The 21625-nt window shown below is 44.5% G+C and overlaps 1 protein-coding gene across 4 annotated transcripts in view; it reads left to right on the top strand.

Annotated features, from left to right (window-relative positions):
• Window positions 1–21625, top strand: part of igsf9bb (immunoglobulin superfamily, member 9Bb) — a 122076-nt gene that overhangs the window by 29982 nt on the left and 70469 nt on the right. For all 4 annotated transcript variants that reach the window (XM_036524151.1, XM_036524150.1, XM_036524152.1 and 1 more), the window contains exons 2-3: window positions 3743–3934; window positions 9649–9795. In XM_036524151.1, coding sequence (XP_036380044.1) covers window positions 3743–3934; window positions 9649–9795 — 339 coding nt within the window. The remainder of the gene's footprint in view (window positions 1–3742; window positions 3935–9648; window positions 9796–21625) is intronic.

Genomic DNA, 21625 nt, shown 5'->3' with positions numbered 1-21625 from the left:
ATATTTCCCATGCATAGTGTGGAAGATGGCACCTAGAATTTAATAGCTACAATGCTGCTGCTGTTTGACTTACAAATTGAATTTTTGATGGTAGACTTCTGGGCTGAGTGCTGGTTGATGGTTGGTGTGTGCGTTTAGTGCCAGTGGTTTTCGAATGTGTCAGCTCAGAGTTGTTACAGTAGGGGTAGCAGTGTGGCATAGTGATAAGGTGGAGGGTTCATAACCTGGTTTGATTCTGAGGGGGGCCACTGCTGTTGACCCTTGGACAATGTACTTAACCCAGATTGCTTCGGTGAAAATTCAGTTGTAAATGGATAAAATGTAAAAACTGTAAGCAAAGGCAGTGTAATGTAGTACTTGTATAATTCTCATGCACCCTAAAGGAAAATCGACCATTTTAAACGATGCTGAAAAAGTTCACTGCCTAGCCGTTATAGGGAATTTGTTGCCACACAAACACACACAAGGCTACTTGGGCATCTCCAAATATTTGAGGCAAAAGAGCTGTCTCTAGAAAATGAAGGAGAGTGCAGTTAGTATATTTGTCAGAGCAAAGAGGTCAAACAACCACCTCTTAGCAGAGAATTCTAGATGAAGCCGGTAGCTATGAAGTACATAGCTCCTAAGTATCTCAGAGCGCTTCTGTAAACAATCCTTATGTTTGACGTGCAGTGGGGATCTTGATATAGGTGTAAACTCTAAAAACCATCAGGAAAAGACAGCACAGGCATGAACTAGCCAGAATACTGCACTTACAGAAATCCACTGGGAGGCAAGAAGACTGTAGCACACAAGAAACCTGACAATATATGAAGAAGCAGGACGGAGATCAAACACAGGTTCAACAGGGAAACAAGCAGTTCAAAGAAAGACCAACCATGGCCAGTCAAAAAGAGAACAAAGATTGACAAGGAAAGTTGTGCTGTGGAAACTAGTAAATGAGACAGAGGTGGCTGTCAAGCAACGCATGCCCAAAGAGACGGTACAAGATCACTCGACAGCTAGCAGAAGGCAACATCAGTGCTCATACCACTCTATCACTGTGCCGCCAGACTTGCTCAGTCAGTTCAGGAGCCTGGTGTTTTTCCATTAGGTTAAATGGGTACTGACTGCTCAGCTCTTGGCCTGCTTTCCCACAGATTCAGCCACCGGATATAGGGGGAATCAAAATGAATAATACAGCGTAGATGAAAATTGTCCTGTTATAGCAAACTATTAGCAGTCTGCATGAGAATATGAAAGCGGTGACACATTGTGACGCATTAGGAGTGATGTATTAGATGCATCATTTGTACCAGCACAGTCTCAGAACAGAGTGACTCCAGTACCCTCCTACACAAACACACACACATGCACACACCCCTGTACTCCTTCGGCTCGTCACTCTGCAGAGCACACTCAGACAGAGGGAGCAACAGACGTCTGGGCCAACCTGACAGCGCAGCAGCAGAAAGCAGGTTTGAGCCCCCTCTATGGGACAATAGGCGGTACATCCAAGCGACGGCCGCCAAAAGAGACTCCTTTTTTCCTTCGTTCTCGATCTGAGAGCAAGCTGTTTGACCCCTCCTCTCCCCCGTGTCTTTCATCGTAAACTGGTGAAAGCTCTCAGAGGAGGCACAGCCGCGCTCGTTACCGCTTGTTGCTCTCCCCAATATAAACAGTGAGGTCATCCCTTCCAGGGCTTGTTTTGCCAGCTGATGATGTCACCAGCAGCCAATCAACACATGATGCTGCAATAGGTACAAGAAGAAGGGGGAGTCTGGGGTATAGGCATAGGGGGACATTTGGTGCTGGTAACATCATCACCATTCTTGTACTGCTATTATTGCTATTATTTATTTTATCATCAATATTAATAAAAACACAATAGTTATATAGTTGTGAGAATGTAGTAGCATAGTAGACAATGTAAGGCATACCTCTGATTCAAATATAATTCATGTTTATGAAAATACAATATCATGTGTACACTGTAAGTAAATCTTACATTCTGCAATATATTCATAGAATAAACTATTTTAGGTGTATCTTATGTATTATTAGGAGTATATTACTATAGCCTGATTAGAAGTCACAAAGCAGATGTTTTTTATGAAGTTTGAATGACCTTTATTCACCATAATTTGTCGTTTAATGTTGAGTGATTAAATAAAGTTGCTATTCATTTAATTGTTTGGCTGTTACCTTTATGAAATGTGACCTGAAAGCTCTTCCGCTTTAGGAAGCATGCCAAGCCTACCAATGCTTCTAGCTCACTCAGTAAAAGCATGTGAGTGTAGTAACATCTGTACTGTGAATGAATGAATCCTACTGTCTCATGCATCTGTTTGCATGCATCTGTTTATCATTATGACCCCCTAAACAGCAAATAGTCATTGTAGCAATGTATGCCATTGTACACTATAGGCCCATGGCACTAATGAAAGCGTCATGGTTATGAGTGTATGCGTTGTGTGTGTGTGCCTTTGCATGGTTTTACTTATTCTACTTTAAGGCATTACATTCTGTTTTTGTGCTTTTGTGCTCACTGCAGTATTTAAAATGCTGTCTATGTGTATGAGAAACATCAGAGAAAAAATCTGTTGTTCCAATTTTTGCAGGACTTTGTAAAGCTTAAATCAGACAGTGTAGGGTGTAACAAAAGGAGCGAAGTGGAATTATTTCATTTGAAGAAAATGGCTCAGTCTTTTACAGAATTCAGTCTGACTCTGTAGAGTTGTTTGTAAGAGGCCTATTTTTGTTGTTATTTTGCTTGGCAGAGAGCCTAATCCAGAGCACATTATGGAGCTTCCATTTCACACATTATCCATTTATACAGTTTGGTTACATACGGAAGCAAGTCAGCTTAAATGCTTTCCTCAAGAATACAGCAGTGACCCATTAGGAAGCTAAACCTACAGTCCAATCCCCTGATTGCAAGTGAGGTTACTTTACCATATTGCCATGCTGTGTCAATACTGTTACAATTCACACCTCCTCCAATGGTTAACGGGCCATTACGTTTCAGGGGCACTGAATAGGTATTCACTACATTGTATGAACCTTTCAGATGACTGGGTCCAAGCTCCTTTTCCTGATTGGAGAGTGTGCAGAGTATTCATTTGGAAATGACATAGGAAATTCTTCTGAAGCAGAAATGGCTACCTTTCACATTCTGAAATGCCACGCTTAGATGAAGAGTGTGTCTGTATATGTAGGCATATATCCACTCTTAGCAACTATTAGAATTTCTCACTGTAAAGCCTGACCGAGCTCAGCCTTGGGTCATTGGACAGAATGAACAGCCTGACCTCACATTCAGTCTGTAGCTCTCTTGACAAAACATCTAAAAAAAACCCCAAACAAAGAAATTTCAAATTTTCACAGTGTCACATGAGTGAAAGAAGAGTGGTTCATGGTCATTTAATCTGAATCAAAACACATGTCAATGTCCTGTTCGGCGTTATAGGTAACTTTAAGATAAAACCAGTTCTTTTAATTAAAATGTCTGGTGTCTCTCTTGGCCATTTTTTTATCAGAGAACACTTGCTTGACACTTCCACTAATCAAATTTTGTCTTACAGGGCAATGTCTGGGTTTGTAATGCATGCAGGATCTGTCAAATTAAGCACTTGAACAGAAGAATGTGGACTAAACACTTAAGAAATTGTTAAGGCAGCTTCCGCTGTGTGCTTTCTGAGCTGGTGACGCATTGTGTACCCTTGTGACTCATTTTCATTACCCTTAACCCTCTCCCCGGCAGGTGCCCACGGAGTCAGAGAGGAGCCCCAGTTTGTGACGGCACGCGCTGGAGAGAGCGTCATCCTGGGATGTGACGTGGCCCACCCCCTGAACGGCCAGCCCTATGTGGTGGAGTGGTTCAAGTTTGGAGTGCCCATCCCCTTCTTCATCAATTTCCGCTTCTACCCTCCTCATGTCGATCCGGAGTACGCTGGTACGTGACCGCCATGCCACGCCGCTCCGCCCCACTCCCAGAGTTCTGAGACAGTCTCAGAATTCCACCTAACATCATTCACACCCCTCCCCTTCCCACGAGCGCACACACAGATGGTCGAAGAAAACGGTGTCAGAAAAATATTCTTCTCAGATGTTAGAAGTGTGACACTCACTGTTAAACCTGTAGCTCTCTCTGCCAGCAGAGTTTAACCCTATGAGAGCTACTAACTGGCACAGTAATAACTGAGGAGGAATTGTTAACATTTTACAGCTTTAAGTAGTTTATTTTTATTAGAATTTTTTTATTTATGTAAGGACAATCCAAAGTTACCACTTAAAGAAAAAGCAATAGTCCCAGGGAATTTGGTTATGTGTCAATCCAGCTGAGTGAAAGACATTCATTAGTTGTCTGCTTGCAGCTCATATTCAAAATGTATAAACATGGCAGGAGATATAATTTGACCCACGGTATTTTCATGAAATAAATCCTGTAAAATCCTCATCCTGCTCATTCAGTTAGAGGCATTACAAAGTGAGTGTGCCACATACAATTAGTGAACAATAATCCTATTTGATTCCAGGCGGTAGATCAGAGACAGTCTGCATCAGATAAAGACTATTTCCACTGAGGCAGTGTCTGAACACCGAAGAGACCCTGTTTGTCATATCAAACCTTTATGCTTTAACTATTATCTGTATGAAAGGAAACCCCTTTGAAAGGTATGCTGAAACTCAGTCCTTGCGATCAGAGGTTAGAATGGTGGGCTCTGTCCCCCAGGTTTGCACCCCGGGTATGGCACTGCCCCACCTGTCCTTTAGCCTCAGCTGTGTTTGTGCAAATTTTGAACCCGGCGAGAGGGTGAGGCGGATAACCACTCTTTTCGTTTCCATCATTTCACACAAAAGGCAGCCTGCGAGTGTAATGAAAACACATTCTTCACTGCCATGGCATGTCTGATTGATTGGGAGCATTAAATTAGCGTTCTAAAGTGGGGAGTCGGCCTTGTTTCTAGATATGACTCCACTCGCTCTTTATGTGATGAATAGCAATCCAGTCATTCTTAGGTAGCTACAGAATTGGAATGAAATAAGCCCATTTCTCATCAACAAAGGGAAAGATAATGACTATGAAAATAATAGGGCTAATGAAAAGATTATACTGTACTTGTTTGCATAATCTGTCGTGGGATGATGACAGCAAGACAGGTGGCTTAAGCACTGCGCAATGAAAAGAATGCAGAGCACAGTAAAAAGAGGGTTGTGTATGTACCTATGTATGTGCATGTATATAATATCTCAAATATTCTATAATGTCTATCTATCTGTCTATCTGTCTATCTAACTATCTATCTATCTATCTATCTGTTGATCTATCTATCTATCTATCTATCTATCTGTCTATCTGTATACCTACAATATATATAAAATGAAGGTGAAAATGTGAGCAATCCAATAAGGAGACAGAGGGCGCAATTTAATACCATTTTATAAAAGCAAAGAAGCGATGATAGTTTATTAGACATTGCTATGGGCAGGGCATGCATTTTTAATGTCCGATCCTTTCAGGGAATGCAAATGAGCTTGTCTGGAGTTTTAATGTTGCTTACAGACCAGAGTGGATCTGTCTGCTTAATCTGCATTTATTGCCCTTATTTTGCAACAGCAGTTAAGATCCCTCATGAAGTATGCTTAAATAATTGATTTCACAGTTGAAAGGCAAATTACACGGTCAAAATAAGACGCCGATGTATATAAAATGAGTAGTTTATGTTCTGACAGTTAACAGGATGTTATGACTACAGTTAACTCTCGTACCGTAGCTCTGTGCTGAATAAGCGCTCATGCTGTTTTATAGATCTCGTTTTAATCCCACTGACTTTACTTATTTCTGAATTGTGCATGCTCTGGTTGAGTGCATAACATAGCATTTGTCCTGAGCATACTGTAGGCAGTTATCAAGACCTGGGTGTTCATAACTAATTTTCAATTGTAAATGCATCTAAAAGTCCATTGTCAAAACATGAAATTATTTACCGACCAATTCCTAGTCCTAATTCCTAACTCGTATAAGGAGTACTAACTGGCACAATCATTACCTCTACATAGCTATATAGCTATATGGCATAGCGTATAGTTTAGCGTACAGCAAACACCATGTGCAGTAAGCCTATATATATTCTATACATGGTGACATGCTCATTTTCTTTTTACTTTAGATCCGAAAGAACATGTGCACATGGCATGCTTGAGGTCAATGATCTTGTCTGTCTTATTATACTTGTATAATCAACACTAAATTCAGCAGCATCTTCTCTACTTCAGACTCAATGTGATATTCATGGGCAAGACAATTTCACCTTTGTGAGCTGAAGGAAGACACAAGTCAAGAGATCTGCTTTCCTTCCACTGTCCATCTGTAGCAAAGGAAGCTGCGATGAAGTTAAACCTTCCAGTGTGTCCTCCCACCGGTTTCTCACAATAGGTCTTACAGTAGCAACTAGCACAGTAGGGCATGTGTCTTTGAGTGTGCCCATGTACTGCATAATGAGGAAAATGACTCCATGGCCCCGGCTTCCTTTGACCGTTAAGGAGTCTGTGAAAGCCGCTGTCTTTCCGCCACAGACTCCCTTGCACGCGTCTTTGTGGCCTTTCGTGCAGAGGGCGGACACTGGGTCCTCTGAGCCGGAGGCAGCCGCGGTGCTCAGCCACAGCGTCTCTTTGTTTGGGGACGTGTGGAAGGGGCACTGTGGCCAGTGGGCACACTTCATCTGGCTGCAAGAGAGCAGTTACACTCAGACGGCCCTGGTCCGCGTCCAGCACCTCATTGGACACAAAGGCCTGATTGTCCAGCTCTGCGCTTTAATGGTCAGGGGTTGGGGGCGCACCAAAGGCCTTACTTTTTTGCCTCTAAATGTTTAGGTCACATAACACTGACAATGTGCAAAGGCCTGTTTGAAGTTCTTAGACTGTAAACAACCTGACTTTATCAGCCCTTAGGTCTTATACCAAAACAGGCATACCCATCTGGAGGAATGTTAAAAAGAAATTTCAAATTTGGGATAATTGTGCTGGTCAAATTAATTGAAATTGACCCACAAATTGGGAAGCTCTGCTCAGGATTAATGTAATGCCTTTTCCAATGACCATGGAAACAGTGCACCTGTCATAGAATGAATAGCACAGGGCAGACATATCAGAGCCCAGTGGCTCATTCTGTCAGAGTCTTGTGATTCTCTGGAGGCGGTTGTGAAGAGTGGGGCTGGTAAGCCAGTCCTTTGGTGAGCCATGGCCCTCTATCCATCAATCAGAGGGAATTAATTCCACAACCTTAGGGTATGAGGGCTGGTTCAACAGCCACTAGCCTGCATTTGTTGACGTAAAGGAAATTGCGGAAATCCGTTTTTCATTTTCTTTCCAAAGTAGTAACCTTTTTACATGACTGTAAGTAATGATTATGTCAATATTATGCGTGTTTGTGGAGCTGCGTGGGTTCTTATTCACAAAATATAAATGCCATATTGAGGCCCTTAATCAATGTTTTTTTGCGCTTAAATGCAGTCCCACAGTCCTCGCCTTCACAGTGGTCACGCAACTGCCTGGCAGCGTTCACATTCGCTCGATCTCTGAGCCGTCTACAGCCACCCCACCGCGACACCACGCCCTGCCGAAACGCCTCAGCTCTCCCCTCCTCTGTCAGTCAGCCGAGCAGCAACCTCACAGGCTCTCCAGAGGGGCATTCACGCTCACAGCAAAGGCTTGCTTTTTTTGTTTATTTCGTTTTTTTTGGTCTCTGCAGCTGTGGAGCTGTGTGAGAGAGAAGCTTGCCTGTGGTTCAAACAGAAGCCCAGCCTGTCAAGCGGCTGAACAAAGCTGAACACAGCGGCACGTGTTCTGAACACGGCCAAGATCAAAAGCGAGGTGTCAAACGGGGCCTGGACGCGGGCGCAGCCGGGCCGCACATTCATGGCCAACCTCCTTCTTTAACCCCTACATGCGTCATTTTTTTCCCCATCCGCTCACCCATGACCGCGCTGTCACTGGTACAAAAATAGACCTGACTTTTAAAGCTCTCCTTTGTTACCGCGAGGCCGTGGCCTATTTCTCCTCCCGCAGTATTGATTTTCAGCGCGCCTCGTCCTCCCCCAGGTCTGGCCTGCTCAGAGGAGTGGAGTGTGTCATATGCAGGGCCATGCGCCGGCATCAGAGGCAGCAATCTGAAAGTTGATTAAAAACTGAATGCCATTTGCGGCTCTGAACAGCAAAGTTTTTTTTAGACAATTCATCCAGTCTGGTTCATTTTTTTTGCAGTGCACACGTCATCCATTGTGAAAAGCTTGCATTTGTTTCTGTCCTCCTGCACCTGCATCAGGATGCTCCTGCCAATCGGTGCTCGTAATTAAGAATCAGGTGGAAAGTCATCCAACTGGACAGAAAGAAGTTTGCACACAGGGACAGTTCAAATATGGCCGAGTAGGAAAATGGCATGTGAGACAGCAGAACCTTTAATATATTCATTCCTATTAAGTAGACTCAGCTGTGCGCTGTTACAGTCCTGGGGCATAGGTGCTCACAGCTACTCTTACTGTTTACACACACACACACACACACACACACACACACTCTTCTTCCTATGCAAGAAACGATTTTAGGACTGCCTGTATTGACCTTCAGGTTTCTGCTACAAGACCACAAAAATTGCAAATGGTCACATTGCTAGATTATGAATTATCAAAACAAGTGGTGATTAGATCTATAAACGCTTTCTGATATGTTTGTGTGGGTGTTCACAACAGTTCAATGGATGTTATTTACTTTCCTTACAAATAACTTGACTTCAAAGTGGTGCAGAAAGTGGAGAGTTGTGGAGCTGAATGTGGCTTTCATGAAAATTAAAAGTCATTCGGAGTTAAATCCTGATATCTTTATTCCAGTGGCATGGGTGAAATAATAAGCCTCAAAGAAGGCACTATAGTGCTGCCCACTTCAGCTGCTTCTTCTCTAAAAGCTCTTTCTTTATCTGATATTGTTGGCAGCCATCTGCTGTGAATGCCTATCGGGAGTCTGAGAGACAGTCATATTTCCCTTTCACCACCCGACCCTCGAAAAAAATATCCAATGTGACTTCGACATTCTCGGCGGCCATAACCCGTGGTGCGATGATGGATTTTTATGTGTCCGGAGCCCTTATCTCCCTGATTTCTCGACGTTTCGGAATGACATGCCGATGGCACGGCTGGGTTTTAAACCCGACTCCTTTTCACGTCATCGCCTAAGCCTTCCGCCGCTGTGCTTCCGCCAGGGGAAGGTGACCTTCATCGCTCCCGATGCATAGCTTTGTGTCTGAACCCATGTATTTTCCATCCCTGGATTAGGGGTGCTATCAGTAATTATTTGCATATTTGTACAGCAGATACTCTTGTATCCAGGGTGGCTTACATTTTAGGTATGATTTGTTTACACAGCTGATCATTTTCTCTGGTAATTCGGGTTAATCACCTTGCTCAAAGATGTGACTGCAGTGCACCCCCGCCTTGCCTCTGCAGGGACTCAAACCTGTGAGCTCCAGCTCACTAGTCCAGTACCCTGAAAGGCACGTATGGCACGTCACGCCACCCTTTCTGCGCTGGCGGAAATAGCACTGGCCCAGCAGTGGCGAATGTGGTACAGAGCCGTGCCGGGCGTGACCCCTGCTCTTCCCATGTCTCTCCGCAGGTAGAGCCAGCCTGCATGGCAAGTCCTCGCTGCGGATCGATCAGGTGCGCTCCGACGACCAGGGCTGGTACGAGTGCAAGGTCCTGATGCTGGAGCAGCAGTATGACACCTTCCACAACGGCAGCTGGGTGCACCTCACGGTGAACGGTGAGTGAACGACCGTGACTGCCAGGGTGGGAAGGGGATGGGGATCGGGGGGTGAAGAGTCTGCACTTCCAAAGGCTTTGGATAAAAGTTGCACCTGCTGAGCCCAACAGCCTTCTGTATCGCGGCCACCTGTTTAAACTTGACCCCATGTCCTTTCAGTGCTGTGCTCCTCTATTAAAGCAGCTAACACTTGCTAGCAGTGGGGCATTTAGGGTTCTAACCTGTTGCTGTATCTAACATCAGTAAGTAATGTGCTGTAAGTTGGGGGGTACAATTAGGAGCACAAAGCCTCAACTCAGGATCCTTCCCCGTTGGGCACTGTTGAAATGTCTTTTTCAGGCTTGCCGGGTGTGCATATGTGTGGCTTGTACAAACCGCATGTACAAACAGAAGCAAGGTAGGGTGTGTTTCTGTCAAAATTCACACCTGAGCTCCAAGCTGCTTGGCTCGTCCTGTGAAGAAGAAGATGGCTTGTCGTGGGTGGGCCCAACACGCGGCCGGGCTGAGGGGACAGAGGGTGAACAGGGATGTGGCCGTCCGGGGAGGTGACAGGGAGAAGGCCAATGGGGGAGATTAGGCGGTGGGCGTGGCAGCGCATGTCTGAAGGGGGTGGAGGCCTGCAGCTCCGCACAGACAGACTGTGGCCGTTAATCGTTGCAGCTCATCACAGACAAGATGCAGTGCTGACAGGCCAGTTTATCAGCTGGGTGCCCTGCAGTCCTGGCCAGCTAACTGACCGATATTAGCTCTGCTTGGCTCTGAAAGTGAAGCTCTTTAATAAAGCCGGACCCTCATTGTATTAAAGACCAATTGCACTATACTCCAGCTGAATGCAGTTGTTCCAGAAATAATAACACATAGAAATAATAAACGCTGTAAATAATGGAAAGCTTGGATTCATATGTCTCCATTGTGGGTGGTGTAAGGCACCAGTCTAGTTTAAGTCGGGTAAATGAAATCTGTCACAGCTTTTTAACTGTAGACAGTAGGCCTGTGCATTGCTAATAATCCGGTAATAACTGACCTATTCAGTCAGTTATAAACCAGGGTTACATGACATTGCCACATATGATCCTTGTGTTATAGTATTATGAAGTAGTATCTCCTAATGTATAGTATGTGTTAATGTAATGTAATGAAAAACAAAATTATGTGTTCTAGATATTACATAAACCTTTATATAAACTGCTATCAGTCATTAACTGTTTGTTTGTTGCCCAGACTGTGACTAATGTGCATTACAGCAGAAGAGTAAAATCACAGGGTGTGTATTTAGTGCATCAATAAACTCAGTGATGTAACGTCAAGGTCAGGCACAGCTATGATGACAAGGCTGGTGATAAGGTATGTACACCTTATCGACTGCAGGGCAGCGTGTCATTGAGAGGCAAGGAGAGGCCAGTTGAAGCTTTGGCGGTGTGAGTGGTGTCGGCTCCAAAAAAGGGCCCTTCGCTCGCCTCTGCGAGCGCATTTTGGTTGCATTGGATTATGACAGATAGAGCCGTCATTTCCCGCGATATCCTGGGGCCCGTTGCTCGAGGTGCCCCGAGGCTGCTGGCACGGGGATGAGAGGGGTAGCGCTTCGCTCGGGCTGTCAGCGAGTCGATTAAATCCCCATCCCTCCACCTTGCCGGTGCTGTGTTCCTGTGATAATCAGCACCCTCTCACGTCGGTGGCCCGCTTCAGGTCACGTGAGGTTGGGGGGGGTGGTGGCTGTGAGAAAATGATGTAATGGGGATTGCGCAATCAGGAGGCAGGACCATCAGCACATGCTGTGGCACCTGGGGTCCTCGCTGCATGTTAACAGGGCACTGCAAGGTGTTGGGGAGTGACAGCCATACATACTGTGCTCTAGTCAAATGAGCTGCTCATCATCAGCTAAATTGCATTTATAATTGATTTTCAGTATTGCTGGCCTGTGAGGTGAGAGGTTCTCAGAGGTATTCCAAACCTGACTGCAGTGGCCAAGATGCCTTCAGTGAGCAAGGCAGGCAGCAGGAAAGCTTGTGCGCTGTTGGGTGGTTGAATTCCACTGCTGGGTAGGGCTGGGCGATACAGACCAAAAATCATATCTCGGTATTTTTAGGCTGAATGGCGATACACGATATATTGCAGTATTTTCTACGAAGTGGGAAAATGCAAAGACAGGGTTTCCCTCCCTGTTTGAAAATATACAGCAAAACATGTAAATGAAAAATTATATCGGCAGTGTGGACTGGCGCTGTGTCTCCCTTCATGTTGCAAGAGAACTTGTGTGAGTGAGTGGGGCCGGGAATTGTGTGCAGACGTAGAGGGAAAGGGAGGGCGGGCTTGCACGGAGAATGTGACGGTACACTTTCGCTCTCATTCTGGTTGTATGGGGGCGAAATTCGCTCTGATTGGGCGAAATTGGAGTGAATCCGGCGAAGCAAGCAAAATTGAGATGGTGAATCCCCACGTCAGAACCAATCAGTTCAGCTTGTGATGTGTTTGGTACGTGACGTTCTCTAGAGAGGTGGGAGTAAGTGTAGTATTCTAGAACTTATTGATGTGTGCATAGTATAATTTAAATGGCTTAAGAAAATTTATGTTTTAAAGTTTGCTGCAGCGGGTGATAGCAAAAGCACATACGTGAATTTTATTTACAGTGTTGTTGTACAACATACCAATGTACACAACATAATTTAATTGGCTTAATAAAATCATTGTATTGAGAACATGAATGGCAAAAAATGGTAATGAAATTGGTGGAGAGCATACACAGTGCAATGTCTATGTCATTTCATCACAGTTGACTGGATGACTTCACAAGATAACTGAATCGCTTGCTACAATAGCTAACTAGCTGGCTTGCTGGCTGCAATGGCTTGCTAGCTAGCTAGCTAGCTTGCCAGTGGGTTCCGTCAACGCACCACATCTACACTTGCTGCTAACAGGATAGCCAAAACGCTTGCTGTTTTCGCGACCATGCCCCCAGAGCGAAAAGTTGTAGGGCAAAATTCGCAAGGTGTTCACAGTGTGGAAGCCTGAGAGAGGAGAGATTTAAACACTGGCATGGCTTTCCGGAAGAAATGGGTTATGTAACGCAGCATCAAACTATATCAATATAAACGGTATTGTCTCATCCTATATCTCATTTGAAAATATGTCGATATACCTTAAGAAGTCGATATACCGCCCAGCCCTACTGCTGGGTGCTGCAAAAGCAGATAAAAGCCAAACTGTTCTTTAATATCCTCTCTACTGCTCTCCTGGAGCTCTTTCTCAAGTTAATACAAAAACCCGCATCTTCATCAAATATGTCATCTTCAGCACAGAAGCTGCTGGACTGTATTCTTTTTTATGGTAGGCTCGGGCTAAAATGAATCAATCAATAACAAGGAAAAACAAAAAGACAAACTGATACAAACTGTACCATTCCTGTTAATGGGTTTGTTTACTCAATGGGCTGTGGTCATCACTGATCTGAATGAAAATGCCTGAGTAGCCAAACCGTGTGCAGCAGACACCAATGACATGCAAAACATCCTTGCTGAACTTGCAGACAGGAATAAGAAAGTACACTTCCCACCTAAAAGTGACACCATGGCACAGACCAGGTGGAGAATGGATCGGATCCCATGATGTAAGTATTGGAGCACTGCAGAGGCATGGTGATCTGAAGCAGAGGAGATGAAGTTGCTCTGAAGTTTCAAACTTGCAGGGTGTCTTAGGCACATTGGCTGAGGAAATCGTATCAACTTTGAGCATGTTATTCCTGTGCGACAGAGTGACAGGAAGAATTGCCTCCACTGACATACCATGAATTCTGGCTCTTTTGACCTCTTCTTTGAATCTCTGGATGTGCCTGGTGATATTGGCTGCTCTTTTGATGCCATCAATGGCTGGAGAGGATCCATTGTACTTTTGCAGATGAGCTATGTATAGTACCCCACATAGTCGTCATCTTTCCCCGTGGGTGGTGCATTGTGTGGCAAAAGAAGAGCTTGTCTTCCTCAGCAGCTGTGGGCGTCCTTTGTGGCTCCACACCAGCAGAGCTATAGCTTGGCCTCTGCTGCCTGCTGTGTAGTGATCTTGGGGTGGTCCTGTTTCTTTGACATCAGATGACCCTCTTAGGTAGTGCCCTCTCCACCTCTCATACCATCCCGAGTCAGTAGGGTCTTCAAGCTGTCTGGGCACGTCCTTCAGAAAAGGTCTTTCTTTTCGCTGATAGCGTTGGACTAAGGAGCGCTGACAATTGACCTGAAACAGGTGGCAATCAAGGACAGTGGCCACTGACGATAGCACTCTAACATCTGCCAGTGCTCTAGGAAAATGGGCAAAGGATGGCATGGGGAGATGTTGAGGTTGGTGGTGGATGCCACAGCATCCTCTCCTCTGAAGCTTTCATTGCCGGGGTATCCTTAAGGTATGGACATATACTCTTGGAATGGAGCTGGTGTCTTGGGATGATGGCGGTCGTGTGTTGAGAGGCATAACTTCAGCTTTCAGGGCGGCTGGTTTATTCCTCTGCACTTTCCTGAAGCCATTCTCTGTCTGACCCAGGCCATTACGACGTTCAGTCGGACGGCAGCAGTTTCTGCAGGGTTTTGTCTCGGCACTTACCCACCTGACTCTAATGATAGTCTCGATTGAACCGATTTTGCTCCCTCCTGAGTGCTGCAAGTGTGAGTAAAGGTAGCTCGAATTGCTGCTTTTATAAGCCTCCAAGACTGGACATGCAGATGGAAGCAACGAGAGTTTTTTTTGATGCAGCTATGTCTTGCATTGTTCTTGTCAGGGCCGTTACCACAATCCACTTCTCTTACATTCAGTGCCATGATGCCATGATTAAATAATTCTTTAGTGTACTGTATGTCACAGCAGTAGCAGACGATCAAACCACATGGGCTCCGATCAGCAGTTTAGTAATTGAATTCCAGCAGGGGAATCCTTAAGCAATGAAAACACTTTGCAGTCCTGTGGTCATTTGCCTACAGTTGCAGATGGGCGCTGCAACTCATGCAGTCCCATCATTGACCCATCAAAATGAGACCTGCCGTTGTTGAGTAAATGGCTTACATGCTCTTACACTCAAACCTCCTGTGGGATTTAGTATCAGAGAGAACTCTAACTCCTGGAGGCATAACCTTGGTAAAATGATTTCAGCACGACTCCAGGTCAGAGCTAATCCTTCAGGATTTAGCAGGATACCCACAGAGGGAAGAAATTTACATCTTTTTTCCCCTTTTGGATTTTTTTAACCACTGAGTGATTTTCCTTGCTCTGATTGGTTTCTGAGAATCCAGCATTAAACAGGAAACTGACAGAGACTTTGGTAGTCTGGTTGGCTCATAGATGAATAAATAAGTAGGCCCCTTACTTAAGATGATCTAACCACTCAACATAAACAAAATGTAATGGGTTGATGGAAAAAAAGTCAGTTGAATATTTTAAAGCCTTACAATATTTATGGTCTGACAGGCTCCAACATGGTATTTTTTTTAACAGTGTCATCATATAAAGTATTCCAGGCAGGAATTCAGGATTTTCCTGAGAACAAGACAGAGTTGAATCCATGTCCTACTTTCTGGGTGAGTGAGAGTGCTGTTGAGGTGCTGGAAGTTAGCAAACTTTGCAGAACAGTATTATTGCCACCATCTCAGTCAGCCTCTAAAATGCCACTGTAAGAAGTGGAGCAGGATGAAACTAGCATTGTCCCGCTCCTACTCCTCTCCTCCCCTCTTCTCTCCTCCATAGCTCATGACATCATTGACAGGTCTGCCAGGTGCTAATTAGATGGTAGACTGCTCTGTGTCTAATTAAGAGACAGTGCCTTGTGACAAAGTGAGTGCATGCCTCTTTAGGGGAAGGGAATAATGATGTAGTTTTAGAATGCTCTCAAGTTCACCTCTTTCCTATGGCATAATGAGGATCTGGTGTTTTAAATACTGCAAGATGACATCATTCTCGATTAACCTCTCAGCCCTGAAACACTCCTACTGCAGTTTCTTAGGACATACACCTCACGTTTCACTCCAGCTGCTGATATGCCCTGCCCCCAGGACATAGATTTTGGAATAATGACATGTGACATGGAAGATAGTGTCTGCAGTCATATCATAGAGTGTCTTCATCATTCATGCATTTCTCTGTGTGTGTATGCATGCGTGTGTGTGTGTGTGTGTGTTTGTGTGTGTGTGTGTAGAACCTACCTAAGAGAGCACTGCAAAAAACTGGGATGGTCCATTCAAGCCTGACCTTATGATCACACAGATGAGAGGTCTGGTTTGCCTCAGACCTGTTTGTGTTTCTTTTCTGAACTTTCCATGCTTTCCAAATATCATTTGGATTCTTCAAGGCTTATGGTGTTAGCCTTGAACTGTATAGAATCTTAACAGGATTCTATATTTTGGCCAGTATTGCTCTGAACACCATAGTCTCTAAAATACCACACCCATTATCCCCCTTCCCTGTAGTATTGTCTCTCCCATCATACTCCTGTGTATGTAGAAAGATGTGATCACTCCTCTCAGGCTGACTGGGTTCAGGGGACTGGTCACCAGCCAGGTGTCATCTTGACTCTTCATCTTACATGTATCTCCTCTAAAGCTACCTGAAAGGAGAAAAAACACCCCCACAACATGTGCTTTGTGTACCTTGCCCTGACACCCCTCCCCCTTTCGATGTATAATGTGTAATGTTCTTGGCTGGGTAGAGGAAATAAGTTGGTGGCTAGCAAAAGACTGATTATTTTTTTACAAGGCCACTCTTGTTACTACCCACCTTGCTTGTTGAGAGTAAGAGAAATTATTTTATATTTATATAAGTCAACTGTGATTTGTTCCGTGTGTCCTCATAATCAAGAACAATCACACAGTGTGTGTCATAATTTGTACTCTATTTCGCGTATACAGTAATTCACCATAATTACAAACATTTGGCTTATTTCAATATTTGTATTTGATTTCCTTTCTAGTGATCACTCTCATAACATTGCTATGAGGAAATAGCATGAAGTACCCAACACTCCAGTTTACGGCTTGGCTGTCAGTACTCCGGCCCCCTAGCTGTTGTTCTGGTGTTCTCCCGGTCTGTGAATGTGGTCCATGTGCTTTTGTTTACTGTTTTCCTTGTGTACCAGCTCTGCCCTGCTCTCCGCCCTGTCCCCGCCCACCTAATTACGCCTCCACCTGCCTGCCTGCCCACCTGCATCCTATCTCCTCGTCAGCCCAGCCCTTTATATTCCCTGCTTGTCTCTGTCTTGTTGCCAGTTTGTCTCAGTTTTTGTCTGTTTTGTACCGCATGTCTATTTGCTGTTGTTGCTTTCGGTACCGAATCCTGCCTGACTTCTGACCTCGTCTCTGCCTGCCGCCCTGCCTTGATTGCCTGATCTGCCTGTTTCTGTTTTTGACTCCTGCTCTGCCTTCGGACTGCCTACCTGTTTTGACCCTGCCTGTTCTGCCATTTCGCTCCTGTCCTACGATTCAAATAAACCACTTTGAACCTGAGCGCTTGTGGTCTGTGTCCGAGTCCGTGCCTGAGCCTCGACATTGGCTTCCGGGATACGCATTGTGCCATAAATGCAGAGACAGTCTGTATTTATAAACCAAGTGTCATGTTGAAGGTTACAGTGTGTGATGTCTGAATTTGTAGTGACTGAGCCCTGAGTGGACGTGCAGTCCTGCTGTGTGTCTCTGTAAGAGCATCACTTCTGGGAGCACGGCCTGTGCCTGGCGCCTGCTAATTGCAGTTTAATTGAAAGTTGGCGACTATAATGACGGCAGCAATGTGTTCATTCCGTGAATGCAGCAGAGAGGCATGACCAGCTCTTATGAGCGTATCTGCTGCTCGCCTCCGCTATAGCCAAACAGCAAGCTCAGCTGTGGCCGCTGTGAGCATCCAGTGGTGGAAATGCCTCGTGGGCGAGAATTTAAGGGAGCTGGTGTGGCTGTTTGCGTTTGGCATCGCCTGCCCCTGATTCGATTATGCATCGCTGCATTTTTGACCGAGAGTGTGAGGAAATTAGCAATGCGCCGCAGCCGTGATTGCAGGAGAGCGGCGCGAGGGGGACAAAGCTAAGGATTACACATGTAAGCAGATCAGGTCTCCTAAGGTGATTATCTACATGTGTTATATGGGGGGAAAAAAGAATTAAAAAGCAGAAATCTGCATGACTCATTTGTTCCTCTCTCTCCACAGCGTCCGTGTTTGTTTACCGGGCACCAGGGGGCGGGGTTATTTGACACGGCCGCGATATCAATTGTCTCCATGGATGATCTTGCAGATCTCAATCAGCTCAGAGCTAAGAGGATCAGGAGATGGGATTTGCATTGATTTCAGAATGGCGCTTAAAAGAAGCCCTCCCTGCTTTGTGGGGTTTTTTTTTGTAATTAGCTGCGCATATCAGCCCATCAGGTATTTGCCTCCTTATGTTGAACCTCTCTTCCTTTCTTTTCCAGTCCATCTTTGTCCATTTCAGCAGTCTGCTTTTCAGCATCAGCGTGATGAAATTCTAACAAACATTCAGCTTGGCAAAGACCTGTTTCATCTTACACACCACCTCATAGGGTAGCATCATGTTACGGCATCCATCTTATGCTTTGGAATAATATACAGCGTTATTGCTTCCACTGTATGTGAATTAAATCCTGTAAGGTAACATCTCTTTAATGAATTTACAACAAGTTAAAAGTACCCTCTCTAGAAAGTCATGCTTTGTGCCACATTAATCTGTCGTAAGTGCACTAAAGATGTACCATAATTGTGTGTAGAATGGTACATTTTTCTCCAGCATCTTTTACAAATACTTTATTTCCTGCTTCATCCAGAGATCATAGTAAGGCTATACTGTACTTTACTGAGTTTGAAATTCTTTTTTTGAGGGATGTGGTTTATAAGTATCCATGCTTTCTGTGATGAAAGCATAGTTTTCAAAAGCTACAGTTATCATGCTCTACATATTGGTAAAGAGGATGAGAGTGTATGTTGGACAGAGACAAATGTTACAGAGGGATTTAGGCATGTGCCCAATATACCAGTAGCTTCATTTATGGCGGCATTTCGCAGAATGTCAACCTCTTGAAGCAGGTCTTCCATCCCCATAGATGTGGACTTGACAGTGTTAGCTTGACCATTAACAGTTTTTAACCCTACTTTTATCCAGCTCAGGCTGGTTATTTCTTGTTACAAAAAAGATAATGGGATTCACCACTACCCCACACCCCCCAACCGTATGTCCCCTCTCCCACCACTACCCCCCGCTAACCAGAAAATGCATTCAACTGAAAATGAATAAGGAGTGCCAAGTGACCACTCCCTGTGTGGGCACAAGTGTGGAGTGCTTGACAGAAAACTAGGTTGCGGGTTTGAGTTCCATTTGGGACATTTCCATTGGACCTATCATCTGAATTACTGAGACAAATATTTGACTGCAAGAATGGTGAAATTTTCCAAGTGAGCCTTTCATCCCCCCACGTTAGGGTGTCTGCTGAGTCAATCTGTAAGCTGGGCATGCTGGTCCATGCAGCCAGCAGAGCATTGAGCAACTGCACCAGGGGATGTCCTGTTCCAGAACCACAGGAACACAATTCAACAAATCAGTCGGACAATAACAACTTTTTTTACAGCGCTGCTATTTGCCAGAAAGGCTCTAGTTGTGATAATTGTTGACGTTGTTGTCGTATGTTTCTTTGTTCCCAAGATGTTGTGCGTTAGCGTTTCAAGATGGTCCTTGGCTGTGTGTTTCACAGCTTCTAAGCATCGTGGGGAAATAAGGAGAGTGCATCTCTGGTGAGCACTCAGTCGGCAGGGGTGCCGAAACAGAACGGAGCCTGTGCGTCTGCTTCGGTATGCTTCTGCTCGCATTCAATTTGTCTCTGGCAAGAAGTGCCTCCTGTGATAAGAAAATGAGTTTTCCTCACAGATTGCCTTGGCGCAGGCCTTCTCTCTGTGACAGGATTATGAATCGCGCCCCTGCGTCCCCCCCTCAAACCCCGCTCGCAGTCTGGGAGAACGTCACTGTCGCCCACTTCCACATTGCAGCGGAATCTGCTCTGTCTGAAACCTGACCTTTTGCTTGCATTTTGTTCAGTTTGTTTTTGTCAGCGGGGGCTTGCAAATTTGAAAAGGAGGAGGTTACCTTAAAGCTGCCATTTTTTTTTCCAAACTGGCATTTTACTGCTTTTCCTGTTTAAGGGTATGTTTAAATGAGGGTCAATCATTTTAATAGCATCCATTGTAGCACTGTTGCCTCTGTAGCATTACACATTTCACATGAAAAGTTCAATGAAAACAAAAGGAGCTGTATTCAGTCAAGGCCAATCCATATCTCCTTCTCACAGCCTAAAAAGATTTCGTAAAGGCAGATCTCTTTTTGTACTAGAAACTGAAGTGTGCAAAGATAATGCTACTGCATCAGATGGAATCAAACAAAAATCATCTGCAGATGGATAATGCTAATGTAAACTGACACACTTGTCCATCACAGCTGAAGCAGTTAAAGAACAGGTGCAGGTCAGGACAATATCCAGTTTCATTGTAAAACTGCAGCTTTACCTATTTCAAGCTCAAGAGCCTCCACTGTTTATTGTCATACATTCGAGTGAAAGCCTTGCTGAAATTTGGCAGCTTTGCCAGCGTTTGATACTCCAAACTGCCTCTCACAAATTTCATCATCACACTGGTTTGTGAAGTGTTTCCATGTTTTTACATGTTTTCATTGGTTTGTATAAAAATTTAGGCTAATTCTCCCAGTGATATATTAGGTCCTTTACCCACAGAGCAAAGTCTTTAGAATTGGGTAAGTTTTATATTCGGGTTGTCATAAATGCTGTATAGATCATTTTGACTTTTTAAGGTTATTGTCCTTCTTTTGCCATTTTTGGACCGGCTTACGAATTTCATGAAGACTAAAGCCTTTGAAAGACATGTCATGTTTAAGCCAACATTTTCAGTAAATCCCCTCTTTTCAATGCTTGCATTGCTTGTGCCTTTGAGCTATGCCGTCTTGTCATGGTAGGGCAGTTTATGTGACTTACCAGTTCTGCGTAATCCCCATACATTGAGCTTTAATGTTAGATTACAGATTCTTACTGTGTATATATTCTCCTGCAGAGCCCAATGCTTCTGAGAAATAAATTGTGAATACGTGAGATTTGCATCAGAGAATGTAAGCCAAAGAATACAGATTATTAGAGTCAGTCTCTTCAAGTTTGTATTTCATTGTGTGTGTGTGTGTGTGTGTGTGTGTGTATGCACCAAGTTTTTACTTGGTTCTTTGTGCTTATGTATTTATACTTTATTATGTATCACTGAGCCATTCTTGCGATGATGATGTGATGGTAGTATTGTCAGAAGTACAAGGGCAATGCAGAAAGACATTATGGGCCATAAAAATGTATTAAAAATGCCACTAGCTCTACTTTCTTCACCAGCCTTCATGCTCCGTTAAAATACGCATCGCAATGAAATGTGTCTGTTTTGATGCTTTAAAACATGTCAGTGGAGACTGTGCCGTGCCACACACCCATTTCAGAACATCACTAGAGATATCCAGGAGGAATACTGTAATCTAAGGCTGAGTCTGCAGTCTGCTGCAAGCGCAAAAACCTGTTTAAGATCTCTGCTCTGCTAACATATGTTCACTGAGCGATGCTCATGCATTTTTTATGCAGAATAAACCCAACAAAAGCTTGTGGAAGTCAATGATACCATGCACTGTCAGGGGGTCAGATTGGTTAGGAATGAGCATGAGGTTGAGCGTAAACCCTCTAGGCATCAATGTGCAGGTCATTGGGTGCCTGTTTCTGGCTGCAGAGGGCTGTCTGTTCTGGATGAGCCAGCCCCTCGCTAGCTGTCTCGCCCTGGATGA

Source organism: Megalops cyprinoides, chromosome 3 (genome assembly GCF_013368585.1).
Source record: "Megalops cyprinoides isolate fMegCyp1 chromosome 3, fMegCyp1.pri, whole genome shotgun sequence".
Taxonomy (NCBI): domain Eukaryota; kingdom Metazoa; phylum Chordata; class Actinopteri; order Elopiformes; family Megalopidae; genus Megalops; species Megalops cyprinoides.
The sequence above is the reverse complement of the archived record's forward strand: the minus strand, read 5'-3'. Positions and strand labels throughout refer to the sequence as shown.